The sequence below is a fragment of the Myxocyprinus asiaticus genome, chromosome 9, assembly GCF_019703515.2.
Source record: "Myxocyprinus asiaticus isolate MX2 ecotype Aquarium Trade chromosome 9, UBuf_Myxa_2, whole genome shotgun sequence".
Taxonomy (NCBI): Eukaryota; Metazoa; Chordata; class Actinopteri; order Cypriniformes; family Catostomidae; genus Myxocyprinus; species Myxocyprinus asiaticus.
Window position 1 is genome coordinate 21,303,480 of NC_059352.1, and position 15,764 is coordinate 21,319,243.

The 15,764-nt window shown below is 40.1% G+C and overlaps 1 protein-coding gene across 3 annotated transcripts in view; it reads right to left on the minus strand.

Annotated features, from left to right (window-relative positions):
- Positions 1–15,764, minus strand: part of LOC127445638 (interleukin-12 receptor subunit beta-2-like) — a 29,276-nt gene that overhangs the window by 12,524 nt on the left and 988 nt on the right. Inside the window, exons 1-13 of one of the 3 annotated variants that reach the window (XM_051705843.1) lie at positions 12,404–12,522; positions 12,143–12,317; positions 10,203–10,340; positions 9,428–9,673; positions 8,789–8,903; positions 8,214–8,386; positions 5,477–5,610; positions 4,719–4,860; positions 3,111–3,190; positions 2,464–2,659; positions 2,092–2,268; positions 1,722–1,826; positions 1,477–1,632 (exon numbers count right to left, since the gene is read on the minus strand). In XM_051705843.1, the coding sequence (XP_051561803.1) occupies positions 1,477–1,632; positions 1,722–1,826; positions 2,092–2,268; positions 2,464–2,659; positions 3,111–3,190; positions 4,719–4,860; positions 5,477–5,610; positions 8,214–8,386; positions 8,789–8,903; positions 9,428–9,673; positions 10,203–10,272 (1,594 nt within the window). In that variant the 5' untranslated portion in view covers positions 10,273–10,340; positions 12,143–12,317; positions 12,404–12,522. Of the gene's footprint in view, positions 1–1,476; positions 1,633–1,721; positions 1,827–2,091; positions 2,269–2,463; positions 2,660–3,110; positions 3,191–4,718; positions 4,861–5,476; positions 5,611–8,213; positions 8,387–8,788; positions 8,904–9,427; positions 9,674–10,202; positions 10,341–10,701; positions 10,984–12,142; positions 12,318–12,403; positions 12,523–15,764 lie in introns of those variants that run through there. The other 2 variants (XM_051705841.1, XM_051705842.1) reach the window with 2 other exon arrangements.

Here is a 15,764-nt window from a genome sequence, read left to right on the forward strand (position 1 = left end):
GAACCAGGACACAAACAACATTATATTAAGTACCAATATACACGAGGTGAATTCAAACAAGTGCTACATGCGCACAAATACAGGGCATATGTGATTTGGATTTGAAGCTTGAAGTTACTGCCAATGATCAAACTGTCAATATAAAAAAAAACAAAAAAAACAACAATGACAGCAACGGTAAGAAACCTGCACCAAGAGCACAAACGAACGAGTCAGAAAATGAGTACACTGGACGAGATGAGGTAAATACATGACTGACTTCACAGATCCGGGAGATAATTTTGTCAGTTAGATTGTTTCTTTCAACAGCACAAAACAGCACAAATTGAGCACAAACGAATGACACCGGTTTGGAGCGATTTGGACGACATGGGGTGGAGAGTGACGTCATTGCCCCGAATTAAATCTGTTATTTCTAAGGAATGGAAATAGATTAAGTGTTCATTTTAACGGCACAAACCGACACAAATCGAGCACAAACGAATGACACCGGTTTGAAGCGATTTAGACAACATGGGGTGGAGAGTGACGTCACTGCTCCCAAAAACATTCTTGCTATATGTAAGGAAGGGAAATAGTTACAACGTTTGTTTTAACGGCACAAACCCGCACAAACCGAGCACAAACGACCAGCCGGTGCTGGAGCGATTTGAGCGAGATGGGGTGGAGAGTGACGTCACATAGCCCAAAAAAGAATGCTTAATATCTCAAACACCAAACCAGCACAAACGTTCATTTTTGCGGCACAAATCAGCACAAACACAGCACAAACGAATGGAATAGTTTTGGTGACTATTTAATTATATGGGGTGCCAACTTCACGGAGGTTGTGAAGATGCTTCATGTCAGGTTTGACATCAGTGATGCAATGGCATTGGTTCTCACACGTGTCACGATTGCGACAAAAGGCATGCTTACATTTACAGAAACAAATGGTGAGCAGTGCACAAGATGGTCAATAAATAACAACTTACATTTAGTAAACATTCAGAAAAACATCTCTTTTTGTGTTCTACTGTGTAGGAAGAAAGTCAAACAGGTTTGGATCAACATGAGAGTAAATGATGAAAAAATATTTCATTTTTGGGGGGAAGCTATTACTTTAAGAAAATAAATGTGAACTAATGCATGTGAGTGCCAACAATGAGCCCGTTTACATGCACACCAATCTGCCGATAACTCCCAAAAATCAGCTTATTTAAAAAATCAGACAAAAAATCTGCGTTTACATTAGATTTGAAATACTCAAGTTATTCTCTGCTTTTGACGTCAAATTTGAGCACTTGGATACATTGGATAAGCCAGGAAGAATGCCGGTAAAGGTGTTTACATGCAATGGTGTAAGAACTTGCATGTAACGCACTCATTGAAACATCTGGACTGGTTATTTTTCTGTGTGATACCGTCATTATGCTACAATTTTACATTTTGCCAGCAACTATAGCTTGGTTTACAGGAAGACAGTCTGTTCCTTACTGTAATTCTGAATGTCTCGTTTCTTATTGTCCTCCAAGTAGACTGTATACTTTATCAAACAGCCTCTTCTCTTCTCCTGTGGGATTTCAGACCATTTCACCTGCAAGCTGTCGCTCTTCTTCCAGTCTTGTTGGGGAACTGGACTCTGTTCTGGAACTTTGAATTCAAAGACAAAGAGATGTCTGTTTTAATTTGCTTTAATAAAGAATTGTGAAGCTTTGAAGTACAAACATTAAGCCTCCAACCTGATGTCCATGTGGAGATGCCTTCAATGGATAAGAACCAGATTAGAGAACCAGATGAGTTTAAAGCGGTGACTGCCCCCTGATAGCATTCTTTAGGATGGAGACCTGTACAGACAGCAGAAGAAAGTGTACACTGAGAGGAAAGAGACAATTACTCCCACCTACATGAAAGGTTAATGTGGGTAGATTATGAGCAGCAATTTTAGTAAAAAATAATAATAATAATTGTGCAACTTAGGAAAGATCAGCTCCGAAATCTGTGAGGACACGTGCCCTGTAAGTTTAAATGGGCATGATGCTTCTATATATTACTTTCTTAATTTTGATTTCAAGATTGTAATCTTTGCTAAAACCACGTCATTAAACTTGCCTCTAATGACAGCTTTGGTGTCCACCACTCTAATCCACTGAAGCTGCTCCGTACCTCCAAATGGATACCAGTGCACCACATACTCAGTCCCATGGCCTGCAATGGTGGAGGTTGACCAGAAGAGGGCAATACTATGGTTATTAGTGGAATTGTGGGACACAATACCTGAAGCCAGACCTGCAAACACAATAAACACAAATTGTTGACTTTATTAACCACATGCATTGAGCATAACCACCTGACCATTCCTCCTCATTTAAATCAGAGTAAACCTGAGTAAAGCCACTTTAATTTGAATCAGCATTCGACTGAATGCAAATTCTGCAAATGGTTGATTAGTAAGTAACTTAGTGCGTACTCCTTTATGCTTACCTAGAGAGCGCAGCTCAATAAATTTGTCAGGAGATTGACCTTCTGAGTTATTAGCAGACACCGACACAGAGCAGTGAGAGCAGCAGATGGTATAATGTCTTCTGGTAGGTCCTACAATGACTGACTTCACCTTTATCCTCTTCTCACTTATATTATAGCTTTTGATCTCCCCCTTGGCATCTGATTTGTTCAGTGCCTAAAACATAATGAAAATGTAAATGAATGAGACCATTTTCATCATATGGTTAAAGTTAATTTTTGTGAATGAACGAATCTGACGAAACTGAACGAATCTGCCTGTGATTGAGTCTTCACGGAGGCAGTACCTCTGAAAGAGAGAATTCTTAAATCCATCATTTCCTCTAAGCCCCTACTCATTTTTTTGTAAACCGTCAACTAACTTTTGGTTTTCGACTAACAGTGTGTTTGGAAAGATGCAGTTCACACTGTGCATGTCATTGCTTGGTGGTGGTTTGACCTTTAAGGGCCTGTGTGAGTGAAGTTTCAAGGGAGGGGATGTAATGGTCCATTTTGTACGCACCTTTTGAGCTCAACAGCATATTGGTACAGATAATAAATACATGCAAATATTATTGAATAGTTTTGAAAATATAATAAATAATTCTGGTTGGCAAAGTGTTACGTGCCTTCCAAAATATTCTGAAACACTTGTTTTGAGATTGCGAGTGCTCTTGGAGGTACCAGACATCAAGCACCTTGTCAGGAGCTAAAGATAGAGAGAGAGAGAGAGAGAGAGAGAGAGAGAAATAAACAACAGCAGTTATTTCACAATCAGACATGCTCTTTGTGTCTTTCACTAGACTTGACAGTTGACCGTAACCTCTTCGCGTATTTACATATTAACAGTTACACACAGTGTTACGGAGGTAGGGATGTCAAAAATACACAGTTTTTTTATGCTTTGTGAATCGTTGATGATTAATACCCTAAAAACATTCTCAACAAAATGAGCAATATTCAAAGATGAATCTCTTCTTTTTCTTCAAAGTTCAAAGTCAGTTCTTCCATCAAATTTGAATTCCCGTCATTATTAATCTTTTACTGTTAAAAGTTTCTTCGTTATTTTGCCACCAATTTGTGCCTTTATGACACAGATTCTCTTTGAAAAAAAAAAAAAGTATTTAGGTTGAAATTGTTCTCAAACAGCTGCAACGTGCTGACAAAGTGTGACAATCCTACGTCAGTAGACTCAACTTATCTAACACCATCAAAAGTTTGAGACACGCTTTCCAGAACTACCTTAATTCATTTAATTCCCATTACAGCTTCTGCCTACAGTTAAAGAGGTAGAGAACAGAGGAAAGCCTCAATAACTACATATGAAAACTGCATTTAAAATCCCACATTGCCCAAAATGTGACATTTTTTCGATCCAAAACAACTCTTTATTTTCTTACAATGTTAAAAGTGGTCACCTGCAATTGTTACCACAATGAGCGATTTCTACTTGACCTAACCCTAAATATTAGTTTTAAATTTCACTACAATAATGTATTCAAGTCGATTCAGTGATGTTAAAGGGATCGTTTACCCATAAATGAAAAATCTCTCATCATCTACTCACCCTCATGCCATCCCAGATGTGTATGACTTTCTTTATTCTGCAGAACATGTATATACATACAATCCATACAATGCATGTGAATGGGTACCAAAAATGTGAAGCTCCAAAAACCACATAAAGGCAGCATAAAAGTTATCCAGAAGACTCCAGTGGTTAAATCCATATCTTCAGAAGTGATATGATAGTTGTGGGTGAGAAACAGATTCATATTTAAGTTTTTTTACTATAAATTCTCATCCCTGCCCAGTAGGTGGCGATATGCACGAAGAATGTGAATCGCCCAAAAAAGAAATAAATACAGGACATAAATATTGATCTGTTTCTCACCCACACTTATCATATCGCTGAACATATAGATTTATTTATGGAGTCTTGTGGATTACTTTTATGCTGCCTATATGTGCTTTTGGAGCTTCAAAATTCTGGTCACCGTTCACTTGCATTGTAAGGACCTACAGAGCTGAGATATTCTTCTAAAAACCTTCGTTTGTTTTCAGCAGAAGAAAGAGAGTTGTACACATCTGGGATGACATGAGGGTGAGTAAATGATGAGCGAGTTTTCTTTTTTAGGTGAACTATTCCTTTAAATAATATTTCTGACTTGAATCAACCCGTTACTTTAGATGTTACCACATGAAGCTTTTTTTTTTTTTTTCTTCAGTGTACTTACCTTCTTCTTTTGTATTTGCTGTTTTTGTCAGACTCCAGTCACTCCACAGACCTACTGTATGGTTTATTTTCCTTCTGATCTGGAACTCATAATTGGTATATGGCTGCAGTGAGGATATTTTCAAATTGCTCTCAGTCTTAGTCTGCCAAATTGAGACAAAACAATATCAATGTGTTAATATCAAATGAAGATAATTTTTTGGAATCTTGCTGTTGTACTGAATATCACTGACTGCAATTATCTGCGGCACTTCGTTTGTGGTGAATCACAGTGCCGCTGATATTAAGAACAACAATATGATTACATGTGTAATATGTGTGATAGTACTTAAGTGTATGATGATCCTTAGAACCTAAAGACAATCTTTCTGAGCAAATTTCATTGATAAAGAAACATCAAGAGATACACTGTGGCAAACAAGAGGTACACTGGGAAGAGGAGCAACATGACAGTGGTTCAGTTTCCTATAGAGAAAGGATAGAGAAAACCCCCTTTCTTGACATTTCTTGTTACAGTTTTGAGTCATCATGGAGGGCTTGTGGTCTGACAACCAAACTAATCAGTGAAGTTTTGTGGGTTTTGCTTGTGTCATCACCAGTTGACTCTTTGCAACTCTGCATTTTGTTCTACCTACTTTACCAAGTCAGATGACTGATAGGTCTGCAGGCACAATGAAGTGGCTTAGCTCTGAATACCACTTAGTATGATATGGTAACCAAAGATTTTAACTAGAAAAACTCTTGAATCAGAACTTTTACCTGGAGGCTCTTCCAGGTCTCGCTTTCTGCTCTGTATTGGACCTCAAGCAAGTGCGTGCTATGAGTGTTGGTGTGTAGGCTGCAGTATCGGGTGGAGCACTCCACATGACTGATATTAGGCCTTGAGGGTTTTACTGTAAATAAACAGAGAAGGAGGCGGTTACGAAAACTTGCACCTCAATGCAGCCTTCCCGGTCCATTGTACTTTACGGCTGAAATGAAGGAAATTCCTTTTTTTTATTTCATTCAAGACAATGCACTTCATCAGCTGTGGACTTAATTTAATTTTAAGTACAATTTAATTACTTTTAAGTACATGCTTATTTCTAATATATGATTTATGGAGAATACGAATTATGGGCCCGTAACGAGTCATTGTGAAGGACAAATGTGAGGTACATCTTGTGTGTAACAACGGCTCTATTTCGGTGAGTGTGCAAAGCGCAGCGCAATGACCGTGTGGTACGTCACATCCAATTTTCTTGAAAGCGCTTATTCTATGCACGTTTTTCATGCCAGCACAAAGCGCACGTGGTCGTGGATGAGAGTATTTGCGCTACATGTTGTTGTATGCGTGACTGATTTTTAAGTCTGCAAAAGTGGCTGGTGGAAGAAGTTGGAGAGAGTAAAATGTTTAGATTTGGTATGATTTTTTTTTTTACCACTTTTATTTTTGTTTGAAGTGTATTTTGAATTTAGAAATCATTTTGGTGTAATTCTTTTTGTGTTTCAATAAATCAATTTAATTGTTCAAAAACAAAATCGACCAGTAGAAGTGAAGTGCATTCCGATACCATCACTGTTAATACTAGCCATGATTTGTGTCAGTAGATGAAAATAATATACTGTAAATACATAAATTGTCTATAATTTAACAAAGTGTAAATTCAAATCCTGACGAGAACCTGCGTATAAAAGGAGCATATCACTAGAAATATGCCTCATATTCAAGGACGCGGTTAATGCACATAATAACGTAAGTCCATATTTCTATTCTTCTAATTCATTGCATACAGTCCATTTACACTACCAACTTCTTATGAATGTGCTGTCTTCATTCATATCGCTAGTGCGTGAAAGGGAATGGACTATTTAATAGGACACAGTCGGTGCCGGAAAAGAACCTCAGAATTAAATAGCACTTGACCCAGACCATTAGCGTGTTGCGTGTGCAATTTCGCCAAACCCACTTGCACATAGACATAGCGCATGTTTGCATGAAAATACCAAAACATCATGGCTATGCCCATTGACTTTGCGTGTATGACTTATGGCATAGCACTGCACTAAGTGCTAGCACTCTTACAGTTTTTCTGAATTGCTAAAACACTATACTCCATTCTCTGAACCAAATGCTCAGTGGCCTAAACACATTTGTCAAATCAGTCACTCTTTTTGCAAAACTCTAAACACATTCTCACTCACTAAAACACATTCTGCACTGTGATGCACTTGTGTTGCAAAACGGTAAACACGGGCAGCAAAAGTTAAATACAACTACAACACATTTGTCATCATTTACACACAACTCAAAAATGTTCACACTTGTTTCTAATGATGTGAAAACGTGATGCTGAGGTAGAATGAATCTCTCATTGAATTTGATTTTGCAGTTGCACAACATTTTTGAGTTTACTGTAATGTATTTTTCATTTAGAGGGTTCTTTGGGGTTTTGCAGTTGGACTGCTGTATGTTTACAGTATGCAAGTGCTGAACATACAGACATTCAATACTGTATTACTTGCAATACTTACAGTATACAATATATTCACTGTACTACTGTAAGTTGTGATTACTACACTTTTTTTGACAGTAATTGCAAAATGCGCTTACTATATACAATAAATATTTTTTTTCTGTAACTTCATGCCCTGGACGCTGTGTTCTCCATTTTTTGATGTAGTGTCTAATGAATGCTCTGTAGTGTTTATATACTGACTAGCGGTGTGTATGATCTGAACGCATTGTTTGATTTTGAGCACAGATGAAATGTTTTTGAGGTGATTGTTTGATTTTGCCAGAAGAGTAAGGGGTTTTGTGAATGTAGTTTGAAGATTTGGTTTTGTGTTTAAAGTTGTGAGAATATGTGTGAAGGTTTCAAGAAATGTGTTTTAGCAATTTGGAAAAACTGTAAAATAGGGCCCATTATTTTGAATTTGTTGAGCAGAAAAGTGTTTTAGAAAGTAACTTAAAAGTAAAGTAATAAGTTATGTGATTAACTTAGTAAAGTAAAGTAGGTTAGTACAGTAATCTGATTACAATTTTTAGAGAAATAATTAGTAATTTGTAGTGGATTACAATTTTTATGTAACTTACCCAATGCTGGTAAAGCTGACCCAGTTTTGATTATTTGGAATCCCCCAACCCAAATGCAATATTAAATTAAAGGTTTTTAATGCATGAACTTTTAATAAAAAATGTATGCAAAAAAGCTATTAATTCAGTCATCCATATTAAAGGGGTAGTTCAAACAAAAACTATGTTAGTCTCAGTCACCATTTACCTTAATTGCATCATTTTCCATACAATGTAAGTGAATGGTGTCTGAGGCTGTCATTATCTCCTTTTGTGTTCCACAGAAGAAAGAGGAACAACATAATAGTGTGCAAATGATGACATAATTTGAATTATTGGGTGAAATATCCCTTTAAGCACAACTAATCCTAATGCATTTTAATATATATAACTGTGTCTCTCTTTTGGTAGTTTATAAGTGCACATTTGGAATTTCTTTACCTATGTTGCTGAGCGTGAAGCTGTGAGGACCGGTGGTTGCTGAGCCCAGGCTATTAGAGACATTTAGCCTCACAATGAGCTGAGACATTGAGCCTGTGATCGGGAATGTGGCTGAACAAAACCCTGCAGAGTTCATAACACTCTTATAGCCATCGTGAGGTTCACCTTTTACCCTGAAAAAGACCAGGAAAAACATCATGATGACAGTTCACCCAAAATGTAAAATTCTGTCATAATTAACTCACCCTCACAATGTTTTTTTCTCTGAAACACAAAAGGAGATATTAAGCAGAGTGTCTGTCTCAATGACTACTTACTTTCATTGTATGGAAAAAAGATGCAATGAAATTGAATGGTGACTGAAGTTAAAATTCTGCCTAACATCTCCCTTTGTGTTCCATGGAAGAGAGAAAGTCATAGAGGAACAACAGCAGGTTTAGTAAATGATGACATAATTTTAATTCTTGGGTGAACTATTCCTTTATGACTTTTACTTGTGTATCTGCTTGTGTCATATGATCTTTGTACTCAAAGATCCACCTTGGAAAGGTGATTTGACGACTCTTTTTACTAACCGTAACTGACATGTGGTCATGATTTTGGTATCCCTTCCTGTTCTCCAAGTGCAGCTGACATTGCCAAATTCTGTTTTTCGAATGCAAATCAGGTTTTCTGGAATGCTTGGTGGGTCTGAAAAAGAAATGCAAAAGATTCACTCCAATAGCTTTGCTTTTAGTGCTTTGGAGGTAGCTGAGTTTCTGTCTCCACTCCTTTCATCACACTTGTTCACTTGCCCAGTTAATTTTATGCATACTTTCAGGGTTCTGGTTTCAAATGTCATGAAACATAATATGAAACTAGGTAAAAAAAAATGTCTAACAGACTTTATTCTGTGCTTTTAAAGGGTATATTTCAAAGCAAGTTAATAATGTGACATGGTATAAAAAACAGGGTTTCCACACATTTAGACCAATGAATTTTAAAACATTTCCATTACTTTTCCAGTCATTTGTGATTAACTGCTAAGGATTTTGGACAATAATTTTACAAATGATTGATATATTTAAGAGCTGAGCATAACTTTACAAATTATAGCAACTAGATTTGAACCATTTTCATGAAATCCCAATTTAAAAATTCCCTCAGGATTTTCATGCCAATGGGAACCTAAAAAATAAAGACACATTACAGAAAGTTATGAAGGCTGTGCTTACATCCTGGAGTGATGTCAATTCCACATGGCTCTGGGTCCTCTTTGCATTTGCAGGTGAAGGTATTGAACTTTGTTAAATTCTTAACATCCACCGACACCACACTTGAATTCAACTGTGCATGCTCAATTTGTTTCTTATCCCGAAAAATCATTTTGGTGCATTGCTTGTTGAAGACACAGAAGACGGTGAAACTGGAACCTATGAGGACTTCTTTGCCTCCGCTTGACTTTACAGTACACACCGCTTCTGCAAGAAGCATGAGCACATAGCGAAAGAATCAAAATGAGTGTCATCATGACCCTCTACCTGCTTATGTTTGCACCAGGGTCACTACCACTGTAGACTTTTGGGGGATACATCCCCAAAATATTCAGATTAGTGGTCAACCGCTTTGGGTTTTATTCAATGGTCAATTCTTAAAATAGTCCTATGACACTAATAATGACAACAATTCCTGAAACTAAAATGTAGAACAATTAAAAATGAGGAACAATATGCAAAATTCAAATACAAAGGCAACATTGCAACATGCCATTCAACTTCTGGATTCATCACATTGGCACTGATGCACTGTTATAGCCTACATATTATTATAATATATATATATATAATATTATTAATATGTGATTATATTATTATAATATAATGTATACAATATATACTGTATATATTAATATATTATATATATGATATATTATTACAATAGCCTATACATTCATAAATTACATATATAAATATTATCAGCCCATGTTAATGAAGAATAATAATATCTTACCTCCGCGTGCACCTGCGGCCAGTATAAAGTGGAATGTGACAAGGACCGACCACGTACATTCAGAAGTCATCTGGCTCAGTGCTCCACAGCATACAAACTCAGAAGATCATCACCCCTCAAATTAAACCCCTCCGTGCTCTGCGAACAATCATTTATTGGGTTTTAAACATTGTCTTGTCATCCAATTTTATTTCCTTTTTGAAAAATTCACGGTTTAACAAGACAGTAAGTAAAAAATAAAATAAATAAAATAAAATAAAAAATAAATAAAAAAACCTCTCCCATTATAAGCACAGAAGCTGCCTATATCGTTGCAGTGTACAGGCTACATGTAGGCTATTATAAATTACTTCGCTAAATATAAAGCAGAGTTCCAGTTTGACGCGTCGCGTCGCTTTACTTGTTTTAGTTTCAACGCTGAAGACCAGGATGTTCCATACAGTGTTTGAAAGTAACCCTTTTTAGATTATGATGGGATATAACATAGCTATATACTTACAAAAATGGTCGGCTTGGTCATTTGGGCTGATTATGAGTTTGTAAAGTAGCAGCAGAGCCGTCCTTTTAACGCACCGCGCGCATCTCCTCCCTCTGCTGATAAAGAACTGAGAGCGCGAGATTAAATGAATAAGGGCGCTAGTGACATATCGGCTGTCTCGTTTCGAAGGCTGCATGCTAGGTAGGACGCGTCCTTTGAAGGCTGCTGTATACCGAGCGTCCTCCTTTAAACAAATCTCGTTTAAACGAGACGGCTTTCGTAGGACAAAAGGAAACGGAACGTAACATGGGTGCTATGACAGCACGCCACTCTTGGCGAGTGAGAAGGGAACAAAGTCCCTTTAGAAGGGAATGTATGAGGTACATTTTAGGAGAGTTATAATGATGTAAAGAGAAAAGAAAATAGATTTTACAGGTGTAGTTTTAGTCTAATACTTTATTTTAATTATATTTTAATATAATTATACATATTATATACTCTGCACCCATCTACTGAGGTACTTCAACTTGGGAATTAACATTACTTGCGATTTAACATCATATTTACGGCCAAATATATATATATATCTATATATCCGTTGAAGCAAAGAATTGTGGGTTGTGAGTGCCCACCAAGGATACACCTGATGCATCCTCCGAATTCCCGTGAAAGAAGGTCGCATTCGAAGTGTCCAACTCGCTTTTCTGAAACGAGACAGCCTCGATGACGTATACGGCCGACAAATGCGACACAGCCATCCTCTTGAACTAGAAAATAATGTTTATGTTCATGCATTAGGTTATCTACAGGTTAATATGGGAGACCGGGGCAGAGCGATGTCTAGGCAAATTTATTGGAGTTTTCAGGTATATTGTATACTGTATATATACAGTATTTAACCTATACTATTTATTAATCACAACATTTGTTGGCTAAAACAATTTTAGATTTGACATTTTTGTGTTACCTTTTACATTGTTGCTATTTCCTAAATGTTTTGTTTTTTATTATTGTTGGCTATAAAGCCTGTTGTAGGCAGGCTTACCCCATAATTGTCACTGTTGGGGAATGTTGTCACAAAGGGTAGACGTGTTCAGTGAACTGTAGCTTTCTTTTTTCCTGAGCATTAAAGGAGCATTAAAGTGATTTTTCCAGAATTTAAACAAGCTGAGCCGTTGGATTAGCCACGCCCCCTCTTTCCAAAACCCCGCACTCCAAAGATAGCAAATGAGTTCTCTTAGGACTCAGTACACTTGACATTGTGTTTATTAACGCTAATGGGGAGTGCCTTCTTACACAACCTAGTTGTAACCTCTCTAAAATAACAGCAATATTCTAATATTGGCTATAGTGTTTGAGCCCCGCCAGTTTTGGCGCAAAGCTGTCCACTATAAAAGCAGGTGCACAAACACCATTTTCTCAGAATTTCTTCCTTCAAAACAGCGATCTAAAAGCCCTTTACCCTTCGCTGTCGATATACTCGAGTCAGCGGGTGGAATCTTCATTGCTACGAGAAGACTCTCCGCTTCCCTGCAGTGCTCCGGCGAACATCATTCCGCCTCGCCGCTTGAGGCTTCGCTGATGAACTGGCCTCAGCATCCTGATTCCCCACAGCGCTTCAGCAGGTGTTGTGTATCCTTACAAAGCAATTGCATATTGTATATTGTGTGAAATAGAAGCATATATTTCTTTATATATTTATATATCTAAAAGAGTCGCTTACGTGTTCGTGTCTTTTTAAAGATGTCGTTCCACAAGTGTTCCTTGTGCTAGATGCACATCCTGCCTTCAGACAACATGAGAGCTGCATTTACTGTCTGGCCCACATTTACGTCCTCCCACCCGCTTCTTCTGTGATACACAAGAATTCACACGAGGAGGCATGGTGGGGCCGCGAGGTCGAGCAGTATGAATTTGAGGTGGTCCTCGTGCCGACACACCCCGCGAGCCCCTCAATCTTCACATGACGCGTCTTTGCTGATACGTTATGTGCGAGACGAGCTCGGGCCCTCTGAAAGAGCGTGGGGCGTCGTCTCGGTCAGCGGTTCCGATGCTGGGGATGATAATGACGATGTCATGTCTCTTGCAGCATCAGGTGAATGGTCAGTGGATGACCACCTCCCCCAGTGAGGGCAAGAAGCGTACACGCGCCACTGACAGGGAGATGCTCTGTGTCCTTACAAGGATGGTCAAAGAGCTTAATCTCGAGTGGTCTTCCCCAGAGGAACCTGAACAGTCTCGCCTCAATGAATGGTTCCTGCAGTCCGGACGCCGTCAAGCAGCCGCATTCTGCAAATCTGCCCTATTCCTCCCCAAAGTTCATAACGAACTGTCTAAGTCCTGGCACGCATCCTTCTCAGCATGCCCGCGCAGTGATGCCATCCTCTCTAATGTGGATCATGAAGAAGAGAACGGTTATGCCCAACTGCCCCCTGTGGAGGAGGCGGTAGCAGCATACCTCTGCCCAGCGAGGAACAGGGTGTGGAAATCAAGCCCTATACATCCTTCCAAGCTGTGTCGACAAACGTCCGCACTGGATGGAAAAGCGTACTCAGCGGCAGGACAAGCTGGATCAGCACTTCAAGCAATGGCGGTGCTCCAGATATTTCAAGCCAAGCTCCTCAAACAAATGGACGAGCAAGGCTTCGATCCAGAGACATCCAAAGAGCTCCGCAGACTTAGCGCTGCGTGCCACAAAAGTCACTGCGCAGGCCATCAGCAAGTCCATGGGCAACCTGGTAGTTCTGAATCGACATGTAGGGCTAACCCTCAAAGAAATGAGTGAAAAGGAAAAAGCCCCTCTGTTGGACGCTCCAGTGTCTCCAGCCGGCCTCTTTGGCGGCTCTGTGAATAAGTTTGCTGAGCGTTACATTGCGACTCAGCAGCAACCATAGGCTATGAAACACTTTATGCCAAAACGGAGTACATCACAGCTGGTTCGCCCTCACTCTGTTTTGAGCCAGTGCCTGACGAAAAAGCCCCATACCTGCTGCCTCAGCGCCGGCACCTGTCGCTGTCGAGCCACCAGTGAGGCCAAGAAAGCCGTGGCCCAAATGGAAGCAGCCATATCAGCGCCTGCTTCACACTGTCGGAACAACCCCCCCCCCCCCCCCCACACACACAGCAAAAGCACTCCTGACGGGCACAGCCCTTTGAAGCAGAAAGCAGAGCCCGTGGTTCCCTCCAGGTCTGCTCCAAAGAATGCACGAGTGGAGACACAAAACACTGTTCCCCACTGCTGTTTGTTGGGAAAGGAATATTGTTGTTCACAACATTGTTCAAAATGTTGTTTCTTCTGGGGAAAACACTTCCACTGAAGCTGTTTCAAAAAGCACTGGGGTTTATGGCAGTGGCATCTGCCATCATTCCATTAGGTCTCTTACACATGAGACCTCTTCAGTGCTGGCTTAAGCGCCGTGTGCCATGACATGCATGGCACCATTCATATCTCTATACTATATCCCACCGCTGTATAGCTGCATTAGCACCTTGGACATTTCTTGCCTTTTACCAGCGAGGTGTCACGCTGGGACAGATTGTCAGGTGGAAAGTGGTGACTACGGATGCTTCCAACACAGGTTGGGGGGGGGTGCGATGGACGCCCGACTTTCGGCACCTGGACAGGTGCAAAGAAAGCATGGCACATCAACCATCTAGAGCTATCGGCTGTATTCCTAGCCTTAAAGGCTTTTCAGTCAGAAATAGCAAACTGTCATGTCGTGGTTCGCTCAGACAACATGACAGTTGTGGTATATATAAACCGCCAAACCACCACTGTTGAGACTGACGTATCACCTCCTCCTATGGAGCGAGCATCATCTCCTCTCCCTGAGAGCGACATATGTCCCAGGCCGCCTGAATTATGGCGCGGACCTATTGTCATGCCAAGAGGTGATACCGGGCAAATGGAGACTTCATCCTCAAACTGTATTGAGGATTTGGGAAATATTCGGCAAAGCAGAAATCAATCTATTTGCCTCAGTGGGGAATACCCACTGTCCCCTCTGGTACTCGAAGTCCCAAGCCCCATTGGGAGCAGACGTAATGGCCCACAATATACGTTTCCCCCGGTGTGCCTAATTCACTCTGTCATATGCAGAGTCAGAGAGGACAAGGAAACGATTCTATTGGTTGCGCTGAAATGGCCCAACCAGCCATGGTGTCCGGAAATGATAGAGATATTGTACAGCTCGCCATGGTAAATACCACTGAAGAAGGATCTCCTCTCTCAGGCGCAAGGCACAATCTGGCATCCCCAGCCTAAGCTGTGGAACCTGCATGTGTGGCCCCTGAACAGAGTGTGCTAAACGTGCCAGAACAAATGCATTCAATCATGAACACCATTTTACAGGCCAGTGCACCTTCCACGAGACGCCTCTACATGCTAAAATGGAATGTGTTCACTGATTGGTGTCTCTCACATGGCAAATACCCAGTAAACTGCCCCATACATGAAATTCTCATATTTCTTCAAGAGCGATTAGACGCAGGACTCACTTCGTCAACGCTCAAAGTGTATGTGGCGACTATATCTGCGTATCACGCACATGAAGCCAGCACCACTACAGGCAAGCATGATTTAATCATAAAATTCCTTAAAGGAACAAGATGATTAAACCACCTCGGCCGGCTACATTCCCGACTTGGGACTTACTTTAATTTGGACTCTGACGCATGCTCTCCATTAAGACTGCACTACTGCTGGCTCTGGCCTCAGTAAAACTGGTCGTGACCTTCATGCACTATCATTCCACAATTCATGTCTGGAGTTTGGCCCTGGTCTTTCAAAGCCACTGTCAAACCCAGAAAAGGCTATGTGCCTAAGGTCCTAACCACACCCTTCAGAGCGCAGGTGGTTCACCTTCAGGCCTTCTTCCTTCCTCCATTTAATTTGGATGAGGATAAATCATTGCATTTGTTATGCCCTGTGTGGGCGCTACACGCATATGTTGAGCATACACACCAGTTCAGACTGTCTGATCAACTATGCTATGGAGGATGTACGAAAGGAATGTCTATCTCTAAGCAAAGACTTTCTCACTGGATTGTTGATGCAATTGCCCTGGCTTATGGGTCACAGGGTA